Source organism: Onychomys torridus, chromosome 10 (genome assembly GCF_903995425.1).
Source record: "Onychomys torridus chromosome 10, mOncTor1.1, whole genome shotgun sequence".
Taxonomy (NCBI): domain Eukaryota; kingdom Metazoa; phylum Chordata; class Mammalia; order Rodentia; family Cricetidae; genus Onychomys; species Onychomys torridus.
Window position 1 is genome coordinate 79,193,911 of NC_050452.1, and position 20,638 is coordinate 79,214,548.

At 42.2% G+C, this 20,638-nt stretch overlaps 1 protein-coding gene across 4 annotated transcripts in view; it reads left to right on the forward strand.

The window, feature by feature from the left end:
• Positions 1–4,876: 4,876 nt before the first annotated feature.
• Positions 4,877–20,638, forward strand: part of Hnrnpd (heterogeneous nuclear ribonucleoprotein D) — a 23,953-nt gene continuing 8,191 nt past the window's right edge. The window contains exons 1-7 of one of the 4 annotated variants that reach the window (XM_036201395.1): positions 4,877–5,240; positions 7,095–7,151; positions 17,252–17,420; positions 18,296–18,457; positions 19,536–19,667; positions 20,390–20,489; positions 20,598–20,638. The exon at positions 20,598–20,638 is cut by the window's right edge and continues 106 nt beyond it. In XM_036201395.1, the coding sequence (XP_036057288.1) occupies positions 4,996–5,240; positions 7,095–7,151; positions 17,252–17,420; positions 18,296–18,457; positions 19,536–19,667; positions 20,390–20,489; positions 20,598–20,638 (906 nt within the window). In that variant the 5' untranslated portion in view covers positions 4,877–4,995. The remainder of the gene's footprint in view (positions 5,241–7,094; positions 7,152–17,251; positions 17,421–18,295; positions 18,458–19,535; positions 19,668–20,389; positions 20,490–20,597) is intronic. The other 3 variants (XM_036201397.1, XM_036201396.1, XM_036201399.1) reach the window with 3 other exon arrangements.

A 20,638-nucleotide genomic window follows, 5' to 3' on the forward strand; every position in this document is an offset into this window, starting at 1 on the left:
CCTAACTCAGCATCCCGGTGGTGCCTGAAACACACTCTGAAACAAAGGAAGTTTTGACACCCTGGACATTGAGGTGACATAGCTTCCCTTCCAGTAATCTGGGAAAATCAAATACAGCATCTCCAGCCACTCAAGCATTATTCTTACATATGGATGAGGAATAAAGCTTAAAAATACCCACCCCTTTTTTTCTCCTTAAGAAAGTTCATGCATCAAGAAATTCCCAGTGAGATGATGAGGAGAGGGCCATTTGAAATCCCTAGGGGAGAAAAAAACTGGTTTTTTTGAAAGACCTCAGACCCAGCCAATTGGATGTACCCTGTATTTTGATCATTTAAAAATTCAATGGGCATGGCCTAGTCTACAGAGCAAGATCCAGGACAGGCACCAAAACCAAAACTACACAAAGAAACCATCTCAAAAAACCAAAAAAAAAAAAAAAAAAAGAAAGAAAGAAAGAAAAGAAAAAAAAAATCAATGGCCAGTGGTGGCACACACATTGAATCCCAGCACTCAGGAGGCAGAGGCAGCAGGCTCTCTGAGTTTGAGGCCAGCCTGGTCTACAGAGAAACCCTTGGGAAAAAATAATTCAATGGGCAATTACTGTGTTGATATATATATTTGTTACGTAAGTTCCACCTTTATACAGTATCTATTTCTGTATCTGTGAAAGACAGAACTGGGATATACAGGTATCTTAGTCAGGGTGTCTATTGCTGTGAAGAGACACCATGACCACAGCAATCCTTACAAAGAAAGACATTTCATTGGGGTGGCAGTTCAGTCCATTATCATCATGGCTGCGGTGTTCAGGTAGACATGGTGCTGGCTACATCTTGATCAGAAGGCAAGAGGAAATGGGCTGAGTATCACATTGCATGAAGCTTGAGCAAGAGAGACCTCAAAGCCCATCCCCTCCTCCAACAAGGCCACACCTCCTAAAAATGCTACTCCCTTTGGGGGCCATTCTTTCAAACCACCACACTAGGGAATATTACTTTTGTTCTCCATAAACTAATGGTGTCTAGATGACTATAATGAAAAATAACAGAAATAAAGAAGGACAATGGGCTATGTGAAGGGATGATTAATTCAAAATGGTGTGTGTGGGGAGGTGTCTGTGAAAGTGCTACAGATACAATAACATTGATTGGGATTTTGAAGGATGGATATCTTACCAGGCAGCTAAGGCTGAAGTTAAATAGTGGGAAAAGAAGTTCAGGTTGGAGGAAATGGCACAGGAGGTGGAGTTCAAGGCCAGAGACAGGCTCATCCCTGGAATCCCAGCATTCCTGAGGCTGAAGCAGGAATACTGCTCATAGTGTGAGGCCATGGTAGGCTATACCCACTGTCCAGCCTGGGTTAGAGACCCTGTCTCAAAAAAGAAAACAAAACGATGCAGACATTTGGGCCATAATGTGAGGAATTCTGAGTCTCACTCAAATTCCAGAAGCTACAGGGCTGGCTGCCTGTGAATTAAAATGGACTTTTGGGGAAGTCACTATCTTAGTTACTATTCTGTTGCTGTGGGGAGACATCATGACCTAGGCAACGTTAGGAGAAAAGCATTGAATTGGGGGATTGCTCACAATTTTAGAGGATTAGTCCAGTGCCACGCCCACGACGGTGTCGCCTGCGTGACAAATGCCTTGGATGAGGTAGTTACGTGGGAAAGGGGGGCTCGCGGCCCTCGGGTCTATGCCCCCGGCGACCCCTTACCAATCTGCCCGAATCAAGGTGCCAGGCTACACGGAACCACGCAGATCTGCTTGCAGAGGCTGGCTGGCACTCTGCCTTCTTCTCTTTGCAGCTGTAATTATTGCTGTTTCCTTGTGTATTAATTCCAAGAAGTTAACTCTTAATGTTCCTGATGTGCCCCATAAAGAGAGTAATGATTCCTCAAAAGTGGCTTCAATACCCCCACCTATGATTCAAGCTCTTGGGCAAACAGTTCAAGTGGGTCCCTAAAGTTTGGGGGAATTCATGAATGATTTAGAGCAGAAAGAACTTATGATTCAGAAGGACGAAGACTCTAGCAAAGAGAGAATGAAAGTAAAGGTACAGGCACTCATAGGCAATCCACATGCGCAGCCGACAGCAGCTTCGAGGAAACAGTTACAGGAATTAGCCATTCCTACAAGAATTATTCAGGGACAAATAAAGTTTCTCATCAAGGGTCGATGGTGGCAACCCCCTAACTTTAATCTTAGATATAATTAGTTAGAGCCATTACCTTTTACAGGAGCTTATGACGTACATGGGAACTGATGTGTGAATCATAATGGTATGAAAACAGAATGGCATAAGTTACAGTTCATGGAAAGATTAGCTAGGTACCAACCCCCCTGGTGCCTTCTCACCCACAGGCAAAGGTTAAAATATTTTCACACAAATGAAACCATGGTTAGAACAATGATGGAAAGGGTTTAATTTTGATATAGAACAAAGGTGTAGAAGGAAAACTACAGCTAGGGCCGTAATGTTCTCTGTCCGGATGAGGAACCACAAAAGACAAAGTAAAGGCTATACTCATGAGATCTGTTAATCATTCTGAGAAAAGTGTGTGACTATATTGTTGATTCTATGTCTATCACCCTACTGGCCGATTGCCGTTTCAAGTAACTGTATAAAATTCACTGCTTGGTCTGAGTAAAATTGCAGCAGCTTCACAACATACTCTCGTGTCTGTGGCTGTCTGTCACTCGCCGAATCCCACTTATCCTGAGTACCTTCACCCCGTTCTCCCTCAGTCTGGTGGTCTAGCTGAGATCCAGTCCACGGCAGTCCAGTATCATGGTGGGAAGTAAACAGGCATGGCACTGGAACAGTTGCTGAGAGCTTTACATGCTGAACCAGGCAGAAAGCAGATATAGACACTGGGCCTGGTGTGGCCTTCTGAAATCTCAAAGCAAACTCCCAAGGACACAGCTCCTCCAACAAACTCACACCTCCTAATCCTTCCCAAACAGTTCCACTTGTTGGTGATTTAGCATTCAACTATATGAACCCATGGGACCTATTCTCATTCAAACCACCACAGCCAGTGTTTTTAAAAGGTAGGCGTGTCATTTGAATCCAAAGGAGTATTCTCTTGAAGCCAAACATAGATAATAAAAACCTGAGTTCATCCCAGTTGCCACCAGCCTGCAATATCTGACTTGAATAGAAGGCCACCTTATTTGGTTATTATTTTGGAAAACGGAGACAAAAAAGTGTGGAATCATTTCTACTTAACAGTCTTGACATTGCCTTTCTGTGATTTGCTTAAAAGTCTTATAAGACTGTATTTTAAAGACATTTCCACAATTTGATTCTTATTCTTTTAAGGATTCTGTAACACAAATTCTGGCAATAAACCTTTTGTTTTAATCTTTGGGATTTTTGGATTATATACAATTACTATAAACTGACTTAGGTACCCCATGGGAAGCATTTACTTAAACGTTTCTGATGTTTTGTCGAGGTTGGCTTCAACAATGCACCCTCCTTTCTCCTGAGTTCTGGGATTACAATGTGCACCAAGTCAGCCAGGCTGAACCCTTTGGTCTCTATGCCATCTTTTGTAAACTTTTCCAAACCCAGTCTGGACACTTACTCAGTCAAGTGGCTGACGGAAAAAAAAAGTATATAGAAATCCCATCTTCTTCTAAGAGTCTTGGAGGAAGCTGTAAAGCCCAACACCTGAATAGGAATTCTAAGAGGTTTCTAATTTTTAAATCCTGAATCACAAGCCTAACGGTGTTCCATTTTTCTTTTTATAAAATCGCCACTCACCACCACAAACTCAGAAACCTCGTAAAGATGATTCATGACATTTATATATCCTATTTAACACAAGGACTGGAACTCATTAAAAATACAAACCCCGGCGTCGCCTGTCAGCACACTTGCCAACCCCTAGTCACTGCAAAGCACCGTGGCCGGCTTTAGGCTCTTCTAGTAACGGAAGTAGGGCGTTAAAGAGTTGGAAAGTCATTCTGAGAAAACGCAGCCTCGGCCGGCCGTCAGCGGCCTTCGCCAGCAGCCGGCGCCGCGGCGGAACCTCAATGTCACCCGGAGCAGGCGGGGACGGCGGGTGGAGGAGCGCGGCGACCAGCGCACACGCGTGGCCACCGCCCCACGCCGGCCCCCGGGGCCGAAGCCGCCGACTCGGAGGGCAGCCGGGGCCAGGCCGCCGCGGGGGAGGACGAACCACACCCCTCCACCGGGGCCGCACGCCGCTGCCAGCCAGCCGCAGCCGAGAAGGAGCGAGGGACTCCAGGAATCCGCGGGAGGGCGGGGCCAAGGGAAAGGGGGGGTCTCTCTAGCCGCTCCCTCGAACCGGCGCTCCTTGTTCTCGATGGTACCCCCGCGCGACCCTCCTCGGCACGCCACTTCCGGTTCCCTTTAAAGGCCCGCGCCGCGCGCCGGAGGAGCGTGAGAGCAAGTATAAAAGGGGAGGGGAGGGAGGGACCGCGGGTGTGTGAGTGTGTGTGTGAGTGTGAGTGTGAGAGTGTGTGTTGGGGGGGGGAGAAGGGAGGGAAGGGGGGGGAGCGAGGAGTAGGGGGGGGGGGGGGGACTAGCGGTGGAAGGGGCGGAGGAGGCGCAAAGGGCGCGCTCCGGAGTCACGTGACCGGGACGCGCCGTTCTTCCGTCGGCCATTTTAGGTGGTCCGCGGCGGCGCCATTAAAGCGAGGAGGAGGCGAAGAGTGGCCGCCGCTGCTTACTTATTCTCTTCTCAGTGCGGCCGGGGAGAGGGAGAGTGCGCGCTGCGCGAGAGTGGGAGGCGAGGGGGGCAGGCCGGGGAGAGAGGCGCAGGAGCCTTTGCAGCCACGCGCGCGCCTTGTCTTGTGTGTGTGCCTCGCGAGGTAGAGCGGGCGCGCGGCGGCGGCGGCGGCGGCAGCAGCGGCGGCGGCGGCGGCGGCGGCGGCAGCGGCGGCGGGGATTACTTTGCTGCTAGTTTCGGTTCGCGGCAGCGGCGGGTGTCGTCTCGGCGGCGGCGGAGGCAGTAGCACGATGTCGGAGGAGCAGTTCGGAGGGGACGGGGCGGCGGCGGCGGCAACGGCGGCGGTAGGCGGCTCGGCGGGCGAGCAGGAGGGAGCCATGGTGGCGGCGGCGGCGGCGGCGCAGGGGGCAGCGGCGGCGGGAAGCGGGAGCGGCGGCGGCGGCGGCGGCGGCTCTGCGGCCGGAGGCACCGAGGGAGGCAGCGCCGAGGCCGAGGGGGCGAAGATCGACGCTAGTAAGAACGAGGAGGATGAAGGGTGAGTAAGGGGCGGCCCCGGGCAGCCGCTCGCCAGGCCCCCCCCCCCTCCCCGCCATTAGGCCTCGCTCCCGCGCCCGCCCGCCCGCCCGCCCGCCCGCAGGCCCGAGTGCAGCCGCCTGCTCGGCCGCCCCTCTCGGACCTCGGGCTCCCCGGGGCCTGCATTTCCTCCGTCCCCGCCTGCTCGCCCCCTCCCCCATCACACACGTTTCCACCTTTAGCCGTCACCATGCTACTCCGCGGCCCGCCCTCTTTCCTCCCTCGCCGTGGGTCTCCTCCCACCGACTTAGCCGCCAGGATTTTTTCCCGCCTGACGGAGCTAACCGCCACCACCCCCACCCCCACCCCCCCCCCCAATCTCTCCCGGATTTGTAACCTCTTAGGCTTAAAAATGCAAACGCACAGAATGCTTTTTACTAGGGTTTCCAAGGTTTGTTGGGTGCTTCTCCATCACCCCGAGACGGTGCGATTATTTATACGCTCTTGCTTTCTGGAAGGTGTAGGCTGTCCACCTCTCTTTCTCCCGCGTCGGCTTCAGGCCAGTGGTTTTTAGCGTTTTAAATAAGTTTCGCCATAGGACTCGTTCGTTCTGTCCACTTTACGCTGTCACCACGGCACGCTCAGAATAGGCCCTGCATTTGTGCAATAGACAGACCGGGCCTGCATTTGTGCTATAGACAGATGCCCCCGGGCTCCTGCTGGCGCGTTGGTCTGGCTCCTCGGGCTCCATTTAAGTCCTTCCTGGTCGATGGGGCCTGCACTTGACTGGAGCTCTTCCACCTCCTGCCTGCGGTGGCCCCTCCCCCACTCCGCCAAGTTACTCTCCCTGTGCACCCTTTTCGCGCCCTCAGATGCTGGGTTGCCTATTTGTACAGATTGTAGTCTTTCCTTACTTATTCTGTGCATCTTAAAATTTTCTCTTCCCGCCTTTTCAGTGCCCAAGAGCCTGTTTTGGTTTCTTCTCAGTCTCGCCCTCTTACTATTGTTGAAAGAAGCCCACTCGCCCTTTAAAATACAATAAATTCTGTGTTGTTCAATGGGTTAATTTTTCAGGATTTTTTCAAAGCTAATTTGATTCCTCTAGTTGAACTTTTATATTGCCACCAAAAGCTGCTTTTAGTACGTTGAAAATGCAGTCTTTGGGAGCTGAGTATCATACAGAATGTTAGAAAGGTGGGCTCGATCTGGGTCCTTAGATTTTCATGTTCCCATTACAGATTGCTGATCTTGAGTTACCGTTTCGATACTTTTTACAACGGGGCTGTGCGTATGCAATTTTTTTTTTTTTTTAACTTTAAGAAGGAAAAAGTTTTGGTGGGAAGTAAAAAGAAATGTCATTTAAACCTGGTATTAGAAAACGTGATTTCCATTAGTGGTTAAAAATATAAGATTTGTAGGGATGTTGGGGCAACAGAGAAATACTTGGAATATAGTTTTTAAGAAAATCTCAGTTAAGATTGACACTCGAGTCAGCTACTGGTTGTACTGGCATTAGTGGGGAGTTGGGGTGGGCGGGGAAGTGAATTTAATAAAATAGAACTAATCTTGAGCAATAATGTGGCTTAGTTTTAGCAAGAAATAACTTAAATATTTGAAGAATTCAGTTTTTAACATTTGGGGGTTTGCTTTCTGAATTCTGTTCTTTGGACAGAGGCACCAAAATGGTTAATTGTGTAACTGGGACAGGCTTTTTATTACACCCCTCCACCCCAGTTTGAAGTTACAAAGTAGCTTGCTGTCTTTAGTTATTTTTTTGTTGAACTGACGTATAAATGAATTAGTTTTTAACCCTAACAATGTCAAAAACTAAAACTAGAATTTTGATTGGTTGCTGTACCGGTTGTTAATTCCCTAGCCATTCAAACTCCTCCCCACGACACACTGAAGCAGCGACGGCACAGCGGGAAGAATGGTAAAGCTTTTACGTTTCATTTCTGTCTCATAGAGATCTCAGTAGTCATGACATGCAGAGGCTCTGTAATTTCGTTGCCCATTGAGTCCCAGGAGACTTTTAGACATTAATACGGTAGGATGAGTCTTGTGCCTGGGATATAAAGCCTTTCTAGATATCCTAAGTAATCTGTGGGCAAAATTGATGCCATTACGTGGTATATGGTTTGTGGTAATGCATGATGTAATGACTATTTGGCCAACCTAAACTAAATGTAATTAGTAATTTTTCTTTTAAATATGGGCAAGCAGAAAAGTTACTGTACTTTCATTTAGTTTTTATTAGGTTGAAATATTTTTGTTTAAAATTCTAAGCTTAATGCTAAATATAAAGGTTACTTGATAAAAATATTGTGTTGAAATGTCTTGCATGTTATACTGAAGTATTCTGTCAAGTAGACAGTTCTTTAAATATTACTGTGCTTTATGCAAAGTCCTATTTCTCTTCACCAACAGAATAAACACTTAAAGCATTGTGTATGTACTACTCGTAGGTGGGCTAAATGTGGCTTCCCACTACAGCTCTTACCAGATTTTTATTTTCAGTGTGATTGGCTGGAATGTTAATTACAGTTGGTTGACATGTGCTCACATTTGCATGACTTCCCTTTGGAGGCTGGTAGGTTGAGTATCCTTTTTCTCCCAATTCTCCCTCCTAAAATGTCAGTCTCTGCTGTTAGGGTCATATTGTAATTTTCCTGGGCTGTGTCTCATTGTTGAAGGCTAAAAAGCCATAAACTGCCTTATGTACAGACCATAGCCATTATTTTGGAAATGTTTAAATTTTATATGGGTTTATTTTTTACCTATTCTCATCTGCTGGTATTTGTCCAGTTTTAAGTTGGAGGTAAAGTAGACTAACAGACAAAGACTGGGGTCTGAGTGCGACATAGTAAATGATGATGTTTGGATGAACCTTAGATTTTGGTGCCTGCTGGGCACAGTTAGTTAACTAGGTAGTAATGTCAAATTAAAATTAAACTGTATTTGACTTCTGTTTGAACCTTATGTAATTGTAAATTGTTTGTAGTAAATGGAATTGACCAATTTTTAGATTTGAAGGTCATTGTTTCACTGCTAAAAGAATATCTTTGCCCCTTTGTTCAGTAGCAAATACTTGTCGAGCTCTCTGGGGTCATCTTGTGGAGGAAGTTTGATAACTTCTGTCAGTGGTACAGAACATCTCAGGTGATGGCCAGTTCTCCACTGGCAGACTGTGGGGTAGTAGGTTTCACAAAAGCAGTTCTGCACTTGGAAGGTGTTCTTACCCTCCAGCATTTGTTTTGGAGACAGTCTCACTGTGTTGCCCAGGCTTTTGGAGGGTCTTTCTTCAGCCTCCCAAGTCTCTTGGACTAGAGGTGTGTTGTTAGCTCTATGTGGCCAGGTTCCCCTCCTCTTTTCTTTCTCTAACTTGATTTGATAATTGTCCATTTATCCAACTCCATTTTGTTGCAGATGCTAAACTTTGAACAAAACAATGAAGATGCTTAAACATACTTTTTTGGTGCCCATGTGTGTACACCCTGTGTTCTCTGTCTTCCTCACCAGTTTAGTAAGACAGTCTCCATAGTGAAGATGAGACTGGTTAGTAGACCAAAAATCATGGAAGTTAATTTCTTAAACACTTCTGTGTGTAGTTCCTTTTACAATGAGGTTTTTGTCCTGAAGTGCTGTTTTTGAGGCAAGGTCTACATGCCTAGGCTGGCCTTTACCTAATATTCATATCTCTATCTCAAGTGTTGGGGGCTATAGGTAGATGCCACTGTTCCTGCTTTTCCTCCTAAAATATTTTTAAAGGTGAATTTGTTACTTGACATGGTTATTTTTAATTTTTTGCATATGAAAATGATTGTTATTTTTAGAAGAGCATCCTTGTTATTAATGGAGCTTGGCAACAGTGGTTCATTGCAATAGTAAAACGGCTACCTGAGTTCACCTGTAAAATTGTTTTTGATGTTAGATTTGTTTATTTGTATGTCAGTGAAGATGAGAGGACACTGTTGAGAGTCCTTGTTCTTGTAATGTGGGTCCTGGGGATTGAACTCTGGTCTCAGGCACAGCAGCAAGTGCCGCCTTTACCTGTGGAGCCATCTTGCTGGCCACTTTAATAGCTACAACTTTAAGATCCCTATTATTTTTTTTATATTATGAATTTCTCAGTTTGCTTTGCAGTGTGTAATCACTCGCAGTGTTTCAGTTCTTTGTGATAGTGTCTGGTGAAACGTGTATGCCGTGTTGTAAGCTATGGGGACAAGTTTTAAAATGTAAAGAATATTGGAAACCTAGAATACTATAGACACTTTTACCAGATTAGATACAGTAAATCATCCCGCATCTCAACCCCCGCCTCCAGAATGTGCTTGAGTGGGAAGCTTAAGAGTTCCATTGAGTTGTCAGTATAAGACTGTCCAGGGTGGTGTCAGAGTTGGTCCTGTAACCGTTAGTGTGCAAGGTCAAGTGTGATTCTTTTTAGAGATGGTTAGTTCTCTCCTGTTTCAGAAGGGGCCCACACATGTTTCTGTTTAAAATATTGGAGAGTGTTTTAGAAATCCCAATGTTTCTGGGGCAATTTGAACATTGCTTTGAAAAACAGTACTTTTAGAGGGTTCTAATGCCAAATTTATTGGCCTTTCGATTTAGTGAGACTGGGTTTACAGGCCTAGACTGCCAGTAGATGGCTCTCCATGTTTACTTCCTTTGGAACCTTTGAAGGGGTAAAATTGTAGAAGCCAAAGCTCCAAATTTAGGGGGAGGAGTGTTCAATGTTTTCTCTGTCCATGATGGAGACGGAACCCAGGGCCTTGTACACTTGTGGGCAGATGAGATGGTCTGTTCCTGAGCTATACTCCCATCTAAGAGTACTAGGTTCCAGTTGTCATCTGTTAAGAGAGATATGGAATATATAGTCCTGGGATTAAACTGGATTGTCATTTAAAATTTCAGTACTTTGTTTTTAAGACAGGATCTCACTTTTTTAGCCCAGGCTGGTCTAGAAATTACAAGAATCCTCATACTCAGCCTCCCAGGATCTGAGATAATAAGCATGACATGCTACCTCTTTGCAAATGCTTATTTTTGAGACAACGCCTTAAATTTGGACAAATTCTTGAGCTTAAGTGATACTTTATATAAGTACATATATATAAATATAGTCTCAGTAATTTAGCCTGGATAGTCTGAGGTATGTAAGACATCTCATGTATATCTATAGTTTGGTAGATATATGTATGTATGTACCTCAGAGTCCATTTCGTTATGACCTAGGCCACCAGGAAAGCTAACTAATCATCTTTAGCTTTGGGTGATGTTAGAAGCCATGCCTGAGAACGTAAAACAATGACTTTCCCATTTAACTTACGGCTGTATGCTTCGAATGTGCATGTTAACCAATGGAGTGATACAGAAAGTTTGATTTCACTGTAGTTGTGCTTCCGTATTATAGTAGATAGGACACTAAACGGGATGCAGGCATCCTGGGATTTGTTTCTGTTACTTCCAACAGTGTGGTCTCAGGTAATAGAACACGGTTTTACTTGGTTCTCTGATCTATTTGCTGGAAACAATGCTCGCCGTAGGAGGACTGACTTGACTGCACAGCCTACTTTCATGTCTGTGTGTATTTACCCATTGCTCTAATAGTTGCTACTGCCAGTGATTTACTCCTGTGGAGTAAAGGTAAGCATGTTTTAGTTTCTGGACTGTTAAAATAGTATGTTCATGCCTATGTATCTGAGAGTATTTCAGGGTGGGGGAAGACTTCATACTGGCATATTTGTCCAGTAGTCATAGTGATAGTTTTGACGTATTGGATTCTAAACTCAAATACTGACATTTGGCCAACAAAATGAATGAATGAATGAATGAGCAAATAAATGAATAAATGGGTCAGGAAACCCACCTTCTGTCTCCACAGTAGTCTTAAGGGGCAGGGGAGAGTGTCAGCAAACACAGTGAAAAGTGACTAGTAAACAAATGTCTTGGAAATGAGTTCGGCTTCTCCTTGAATTAAAAAAAAAAAAAAATGTGATTCTGAAAGATGATGGGGGTTGGAGATTTGGCTTGGTGATGGAACACTTACCTACAGTCCTGGGTTAAGAAAAGGAAACATCCATTTCTGTTTAGTTGGTGTTATCTAAATTGACCTAATAGAAAACTGTGCATAGGTAGTGTGATCTCAGTTAACCTAAACCTTAACCTCTAGGTTAAGGAGACACCAGTCTTTAACTTCTAGGTAAGTGGAAGTTTACTTTCTAAGGTTGGAGTTTACTTAGAACTTTGAATAGTATGGTAGAAATACTGGGTTAAGCATTTAAGCTTTATTTTTAAAAGCTGTCATGTTTAATTTAGATGTTATACCTGCCTTCCTTTCTTTTACTTTATATTTTTGACACAGGATCTTACTATGTAGCCTTCGCTGGCATGGAACTCCCATAGATCCACCTGCCTCTGCGTCCTGATTGCTGGGAAGATGTTTTCAGTCTATCTAGTTATCTTTTTTATGGTGGTTGATTTGTGATTCTTTTGGAGTAATGAGATTCAATGTAAAGGAGTTTAAAATCTTTCTTTGAAATGTTTGCTCTTTTTAATGTGTTAGTCTTGAATAATAGGATCCTTTTTCATACTGAGCTTTAAAATATCATAATAGAAACTGTAGGGAGGAATTGTCTGTTTAATAATGGGCAGATAATACTTGCATGTAAGTTTTACTGAATAAAGTTTTCTTGGCTGGCTAACTTTAATACAATTTTAAATAGTTAAAAAGTAGTTCTCAAGTGCCATAAACCACATGAGATATAAGTCTTGTTACTGTTAAAGGTATGTCAGGGTGTTTTCAAGGGTAGTTTATATAGACTGTAAAGTTACTCCCTACCAAGTGGTAGGTAGTTCCCCAGTGTTAAAATAATTTCTAAAGAAAATGCTCTTTAATACATACCGGTAAGATTTTGTTAGCATTTATCATGACAGTGTTTTAAAAGTTGAACTTGAATGAGAGAATACCAGAAGAATAATGTAAATAAGTGTGCTTGAATAACATTACTATAAAGGGTGCCAGTGAATGGGCAGTTATGGTTGAACAATGTATCAAGCTAACACTTGGTATGAGTCTTTTATAAAAGTAAGGTAATGAATTGTTGGGGGGGGGTTAAACACTTTTACCTCAAAAGTGGGAGCAAAAGACTTCATAGGGAAAGCATCTTTAAATAAAATAGTTATTGAGTTTGGAGTGTTACACTAGTGATCTCCATGGTCCAGGGGAAATTAGCTTTATGTACTGGGGAGAGGATGAGGGTGTTTTTATTTGTTTATGTTTTAGATAGAGTCAAACAATAGCTCAGGCTGTTGGTCCTCCTGCCTCAGTTTCCTAAGTGTTAGAGTTGTAGTCACGGACCACCACACCCTGGTAATTGGGGTCAGCAAGGCATTTTCTATCAGGTACCAAGTGCTTGTTAGGGATTGCCTTTGATGCTTTTAATTACTAAAAAAATACTGGCATATATGTAGGGTAGAGCTGAGTTACTGAGAGGACTTAGAAGCTACATTTATAACAGCTGCTTCTACCAGAGGATCCAAGTCAGGTGTCACTACTACATTTAACTCCATTTCCAGGGGCACCTGCAGTCGCATGCGTAGAACACATAGACACACACACTTGGTGTTTTTGTTTTTTGAGGAGGGACTTCTCTATGTAGCTTTGGAGCCTGTTCTGGAACTCACTCTGTAGACCAGGCTGGCTAGGAACTCAGACATTTACCTGCTTCTTCATGCAGGAGTGTTGGGATTAAAGGCGTGCCACTTCCTGGCTCACAATTTTTCTAAAGGAAAGTTGACATAATTTTCAGGCTGTGTTTCTTATTCTGGGTATTTAAATATTTTATAGGGTATTTTAGAACTTGACCCTTGAACATAGATGACCTTATGTAAACTTTTATCATGTTTTTTCCCCTTTAGTGTTAGAATTTATGAAGCCTCTCCATTTGAAAAGGAAAGCAAGTTAATGAAAAAGTTTTAAGTTACATTTAGATGTTTTGCCTCTAAAAATAACTTTTCATTGAAGAATTAAAAAAAATAACATTCTTTTATATTAACGCACTTTTTATTACTGACTGCAGATAAAACATTTGAACACTAACCCCCTTTGGGCTGTGTGGTTAGTAGGTGGCAGACTAGTACATAAAACCAGGCAGCTGGCCCACGCTAACCTTGAGTACAAAGCACTAATATGTCCCACCCAGCAGTCTGAATTTCCGACTGCGGGACCAGGCCTGCAGAGCTGAGAAGGAAGCAGTTGGGGAGGGAGTCAGTCATCTGCTAAGTGTGTAACTGTGCTTGACACTGGCTTTCCTTTTAGCAGCTGTGAAAGCACTTCCATTATTAACTGTAAATAGACTGCTGCATTTCCTTTGGGCCACTGAAATACTTGGTTTATAAGTAGGATTAAGAAGTGAAACTTTGTCAGTCAGCACTGGGGAGGCTGAGGCAGGAAAGTGGCTACAAGTTTGAGGTCAGGTAGGGTTACGTGAGACCTCTAAAAAAATGGAGTAGGTACAGATGACCTTTGTAGATTACGTTCTTTAATTGGGATTATTTAATTGGGGTTCGCTTACAGCTAAGGATCACATTTTAAATTTAGATTACAGCATTTGGAGTCAATTTGTTGCTACTTGAACAGTTCTCTTGCTTAGAAACTTCCAAGTTCTGTCGCCTTACTGAAAGGTATTTACATCTCTGCAGGAGTTAATACCAGTTTGAGAAGAAACCTTTGGTGTCAGGCTCTTTATTGGACAGACAGTAGGTATAAGGTAGTCCAAATTAATCTCAAGCCATCTCAGAATGAGAGGAAGTTAGGCTAGTAGGTGCCTACTTGTCCATAAAGGTTAGCAGAAATTCTCCCACTAGGATGCATACCATAGCATTAAACCATGTGTCTACAGAATAAAATGGGTGGACTTCATACTTCCTGTTTTAGTAAACATTGACTACAGTGTTGTGTTTGTTGTAATGTATTGGGTTTTCTAGTTATCTGTTCAGCTTTTCTGAAAGCAGGAAAAAATCCTGAGTGAGCCGGGTGGTGGTGTCGCACACCTTTAATCCCAGAATTCGGGAGGCAGAGCCAGATGGATCTCTGTGAGTTGGAGGCCAGCCTGGGCTACAGAGTGAGTTCCAGGAAAGGCACCAAAACTACACAGAGAAACTCTGTCTCAAAAAACCAAAAAAAAAAAAAAAAAAAAAAAAAAATCCTGAGTGCTTTTGTGCTACCAGAATACTAATACCTTTGTCATAAGCAGTTGTAGTTCACAGAAGATTTGGAAAACCTTGACACCTGGCCCCTTTACTTACAGCGTGGAAGGGAGACGTTCATTATAGAACAAGTAATTGCTTGTTGGCTTGAATTGCTGGCAAAAGTGAAAGAAAATGTGTTCTAAAAGCTAAGCAAGTGGGATGTGCTAGTTAAGTAGCTTATTTCAGAGAAAATGCACATACTACAGTAGCTTAATAGAGATGGCAGACCCCTAGGCTGTTAACATCATGGCTGCTGTACTGAAGGCGGCACGGCCCTGGTTTGTAGAAGACCGATCATTCCTTGAAGCCAATTGTGGCAGCTCCACTAGAAGTGGAGGCTGGAGAATTGCCATCAATTTGAAACCAGCTTGAGTTGTAGTGTAAGACCTCACCACAAATAGTCTGAAACATTTCATTTAAAATAGTTGGAGGTTAAAAACAAACAATTGGAGGATTAGGGAGGGCAAGTAATACTTGGAAAAAACTAATACTATGTAATGTATGAAAGTTAAAAGTTTAAAAAAAAAAGTTAAAGTTGACCAGAATATTTAATATCTGGATAAAGGGGATTTGTTTATAGAAGAGTGTTTACAGTGAACCTTTTTAGCTCTGGTAAGGGTACGGAGGGTTTTTATTTGATTTGATTTTATGTTCAAACTTCCTTTGGGTCAGTTGATGAGTTGGTATGCATATCTAATATTTCAGAAAATTAATTTTCTATCAAAAATAATTATGTGGCTCGAAAATAGTAGATGCCTCATTCTATGTGTCATTTTTTTCCCCAAGAGGTTTATTTATTTATTTAATGTGTACTGGTGTTTTGCCTGTATATACTCTGTGTGAGGGTGTTGGATCCCCTGGAACTGGAGTTACAGACAGTTGTGAGTGAGCTGCCATGTGGGTGCTGGGAATTCAACCCTGGAAGAACAGCCCATGCTAAGCCATCTCTCCAGCCCTCTATGTGTTATTTTTATTAGGAAGTATATGTAACAATTTTAAATTGAGGACACTTCCCCTATACATTGCTTTCATGAAATAAAAGCAGGCAGGTACTGTCCTAATACTTGGTTAATGGACTAGACAGAATTTTCTTGTTCAAGTTTACCCTATACAATGTCTTTTATAACTTTAGTTTGGTTAGACTGAAGTAATTCTAAATTCAGTTATTCATGGGGAAATTCTGTAATCACAGAAATGGTTACTAGTTAGTTAAATCTAGCTAAATTTGTTTGTGTTCTAGGACTTAATGGATATCTAAGCAAGAGGCTGTTGCTTTGTAGTCAGTATCCTAGTCTTTAAAAACTAGCATGAGCCTCACCTTGAAGGTGAATGTTGGTAATGAAATTTTCATTTATGAAAGTAGTATTCTGGACCTGTAGGTTAAAAAAAATACTCTGTGTATAGCCCTGGTTATTTAAATAAGGGATATATATTAGGAGTTGGCACTATTCAATTGAAAGAAATGTGTGCTGAGAAAATTTTAATTTTCCATGGAATTGACAATAAACAGACATTCAAAATGTATATAATGGGTTTTGGTTATAGTCATTTGATTATAACATTACTAAAGGGTTATACATTCTAGGTTTAAAACCTAACTTTAAATAGAAAGAGTTCAATGTCACCTAAAGTAAAGTTTATTTGTACTAAAAGTTAGCTTTGTTAGCATTAATTTAAACAAACTTGTGTTAAGAATTGATCAATAACAACACTTCAGTAGAACAGACGCCTTAGAGGTGAAGATAAAATGAACATGTTAACTGCCAGAATGGGCTGTAGCGGCAGTCTCTTAAAAGCCGACGAAGTGGAGAGGAGATGTTTTAATGTCTTTGCAGAGCTGAAAGCTGGTGCCTTATCTTCCCCGTCCCTTTTCATGACTCCCACCCCCATAGCCCCAGTAAGGAAGATGGGAAAATCTTGAGCAAGCATGGTTCTATCTCTGAAGTAAGAATTTTAGCTTTATAGGACTGATTTTAACAATTTACCACTACTGTTTCCAGTTTGACTCGTAAAGGAAAAAAGTACAGGTTTGCTTTAATACTTACTGCTATTAACTGACTGGGAAAGCAAGCAGATGTAGAAAGGATCACAACTGCCGCCAGGACTGCTTTTTGGCATTTTGCTTTATGTTGAGACTTATTTGTTCTTCTATATGATCTTTACTTGGGTGTATTCCACTTAACATTTAGCGGTTCATAACTTACTAGCTGAGGCTCTACTCTAGGTAATCATCTAAGTTAGTGAGCTGTGATTTGGTTGGCAATTCTTTGTCTAAGCTGTTTATATGATGACTTTGGTCCTTTTTAAGGACTCTTAGTAGTGAAAAAGATTAGTTCAGTTTGGAGGACTTGGCATTTTTCCATTGTATGTGCTATGAGTTCTGCAGATGGAAGAACTATTAAAAGTAGAAAAGGAGTCTCAGCGTAGATAGTGTGCTGGGGGTGCCACACTGGAGACTGCAGCATAGCCCTTGACATGGTTAATGAAGGTCTGTTAGAATCGAGAAGCTAAGATTTTACCTTTACAAAACTGCAATACTTTGACTTGGCATGCGTACGTATGTATGTAAATACCAGCAATTTGCTTCTTGCTCAGCATTGTGGTTGATGAGAAGGAGCAGTGCTGAGTGGGACTTTAAACAGTGGGGTTTTTGATATGTGCTGTAGAAGAATAACATTTTATTGTACTAAATAAATGAAAGATATGTTTCTAATGTGAGTAAATGTAAGGCAAGGTGTAATTTCTTTCTTAGCATTTTAATACTGCTTTTTGTCTTTACAGGAAAATGTTTATAGGAGGCCTTAGCTGGGACACTACAAAGAAAGATCTGAAGGACTACTTTTCCAAATTTGGTGAAGTTGTAGACTGCACTCTGAAGTTAGATCCTATCACAGGGCGATCAAGGGGTTTTGGCTTTGTGCTATTTAAAGAGTCGGAGAGTGTAGATAAGGTAGTGTGTTATATATTCTGATTAATGAAACGTGGAGCGTTTGATAGAATAAACTTGTGTTACTTGTGGGTTCTTTCTTACAAAGAAGAGACACATTTCTTACATCTTCCTTTGTTTGAAACAAGGTTCCGTATGTCTTAGGCTGGTCTCAAGCTACATACATAGCTGAGGATTACCTTGAACTTCCTGCCTCTACCTTCCAAGTGCTGGGACAGCAGAGGTGCATTAACACCGTGTTTTTTGAAGGGAGAGACAGATTTAGGAATTATTTACTGAATACTTTCCATGGGCCAGCCTTTCTAAATTAAAAGTAACTTTAAAAACAACTGAGGCTTGGCTGAGGCATAGTTTGTGCTTAGTAAGTACATGGTCTATGTTCAGTCTCAGCAGGCTTTTCCAAGAGGGTAGAGGGGGATTTTAAAAGTCTAATTAAAAAGATAAAGTATGACAAGTTGGCAGAAAATGCCTATTTTACATTTTTGTTAGACACGCAATTTGTCTCACTTATCCCTGAGTCTGTGAATAGAATAGTTCCCTCATACAAGCAAATGTCTACATGACAATTAACTTTTAATTAAGTCATTGTTTTGGTTCTGCACTGAGGGGAAGTAGCAACCATTGTTGATGTTGTTGTCAGTTAGAGGTGATGATTACCTAGTAATCAACTGGTGTGGTAGCCCTGCCCCCCATCCTCAGTGACTCTTGTACTTGAGCCCTAGTCTGTAGTAGCTGGTGTCATAGCACTCCATGGCTTGACAGTTAGTCTTAAACCAGTAATGGTAGCATTAGGTTCATTGTGTAATGATTTCTTAAATAATTTATTTCTGAACATCAGTTAAGTTTTACATATTAAAGTGAAAACTTCATTTCCTTAGGTCATGGATCAGAAAGAACATAAATTGAATGGGAAAGTCATTGATCCTAAAAGGGCCAAAGCCATGAAAACAAAAGAGCCCGTCAAAAAAATTTTTGTTGGTGGCCTTTCTCCGGATACACCCGAAGAGAAAATAAGAGAGTACTTTGGTGGTTTTGGTGAGGTACGTGTGTTTTTGATCCAGTTTATGTCAAAATTAGTGTGTGATTGAACATTAAGTAGACTTGGCAAGTATGTATTTCAGAGTTGTAAAATTTTTTGGTAATAAGGCTATTATTAATGGGAGCAGATCTGAAGATTAGGTATTTTTTGTTGAGAATGTGCATATGTAAAGTACTAGACACATAGATGAAATAGTCAGACCTCCCTGCCCTCAAAAGAAGGGTCTTGTTAGGTAACCCAGGTTGTCCTTGAACTTTTTCTTTGTTAGTCTTCAACTCCTGAACTTCAGTCACCTTCCTGCCTTTGTCCCGTATAGAATATAGGAATGGCTGGCTGTACAGCATGTTTAACTCAAAATTGAGAAGGAAGGAAAGTACAGGCAGCAGCATGAGGAGGAAGTCAAGATTGAGTTACCTAAAATATAGAAGGAAACATTGAAGAATAGGAAAGTAATAAGAACAGAGTAGTTAGTATAGTAGCTTACCAACTTAAATATGTATAAATGCTAATTTAATGAGACTATAGACTTAGTGAAATAGTGAGCTACCACTTCCTTTCATGAATTAACAATTAAAGCTAAGCTGAGATGTTTGTGGCCTTGGTCTCCAAGGACAGCATGCTGACATCTCTTGATTCAAATAAGAATACATGCGTTTGTGTTAGGACTAAAAATGGAATGCCTAATACTCAAATCTTGTACACAAAAATCTGGGTATGTAGATTTTCTTTTGTGATTGTAGGAGCAAGCAAAAATGGAGCTGCTACTGCCCACCTGTATAGCAGCAGCCATCGTGTTCTCCAGTGTGCAGTGCTGTTCCTACATCACAGCTTTGTTCTCAAATGCAGATTCTCTCTTCTTTTAAAATTACTATTGTCTCATTTTGTTCTTGTGGAGCTCTAGGTTTGTGAGTTAGGTAGAAATACTGATAAACCACTGAAGATTAGAAAAATGGGGTGATAGGAGAATGGGCTTGAATGAAATGTGTTTTCTTTGTGCCTCCCTCCCCCTGCTATGTAATTTGTTATTAGTGACAACAGAGCACAAACTGGAACACCAAGTCTTTGTTTTTTGCTCTCAGGTCGAATCCATAGAGCTCCCCATGGACAACAAGACCAATAAGAGGCGTGGATTCTGTTTTATTACCTTTAAGGAAGAGGAACCAGTGAAGAAGATAATGGAAAAGAAATACCACAATGTTGGTCTTAGTAAAGTAAGTTAAAGCAACCATTGAGTGGCTTAGAGATTCGTTAGAGTGTACTGTTTGGCTTTAGGATTCCAGTTGCTTGCTTATACTTCCTGTCTATTGGTTTCTTAGGAAGTCACCAATGAACTCTGCTTTTATTGGTGAGCAGTAGGGATTTGTTTGTTAAATGTATTTTGATTATTTAATTTGGTTTTTTGAGACAGATTCACTGTGTAGCCCTGGCTGTCCTGGAACTTGCTCTGTAGGCCAGAGTGGCCCTGAACTCAGAGACCCGCCTGCCCCTGCCTCCCACATGCTGGGATAAAATGTGTGTGCTACTACCAGCATTACATTTTTTTTTTGTTTCTCTGTGTAGCTTTGAGCCTTTTCCTGGATCTCACTTGGTAGCCCATGCTGGCCTCGAACTCACAGAGGTCCGCCTGCCTCTGCCTCCCGAGTGCTGGGACTAAAGACGTGTGCCACCACCGCCTGGCAAAATACATTTTTATGTAAGCTTTTACCAAATAATTTTTTAGGACCCAACAAAACAAGTACTAGATCTTTGGCAAGCACATCTTCGATCACATCAGGAGTGAAAATTCCCTCTGAGTTACAATGACTCTGTGGAAGGAAGGACCAAGTTAAGCAGCTTAGTTTAAACAGTATCGACTGTTGGATGATTACAGACTTGTCAGCAGCTTTGTTTTCTTGAACCAGTATAATGATTTGATTTTTTTTTTTTCTTTTAGTGTGAAATAAAAGTAGCCATGTCGAAGGAGCAGTATCAGCAACAGCAGCAGTGGGGGTCTAGAGGAGGGTTTGCAGGAAGAGCTCGTGGAAGAGGTGGTGGTAAGCCAGAGCCTAAGTTTACTCTATCTCAAGCTTTTCTGCTTTTACTTACCCTGAAGTAAAGATCTTTGCTGATCTGACTTTAGTGAACCTATTAATGTGCTGCAGGCCCCAGTCAAAACTGGAACCAGGGATATAGTAACTATTGG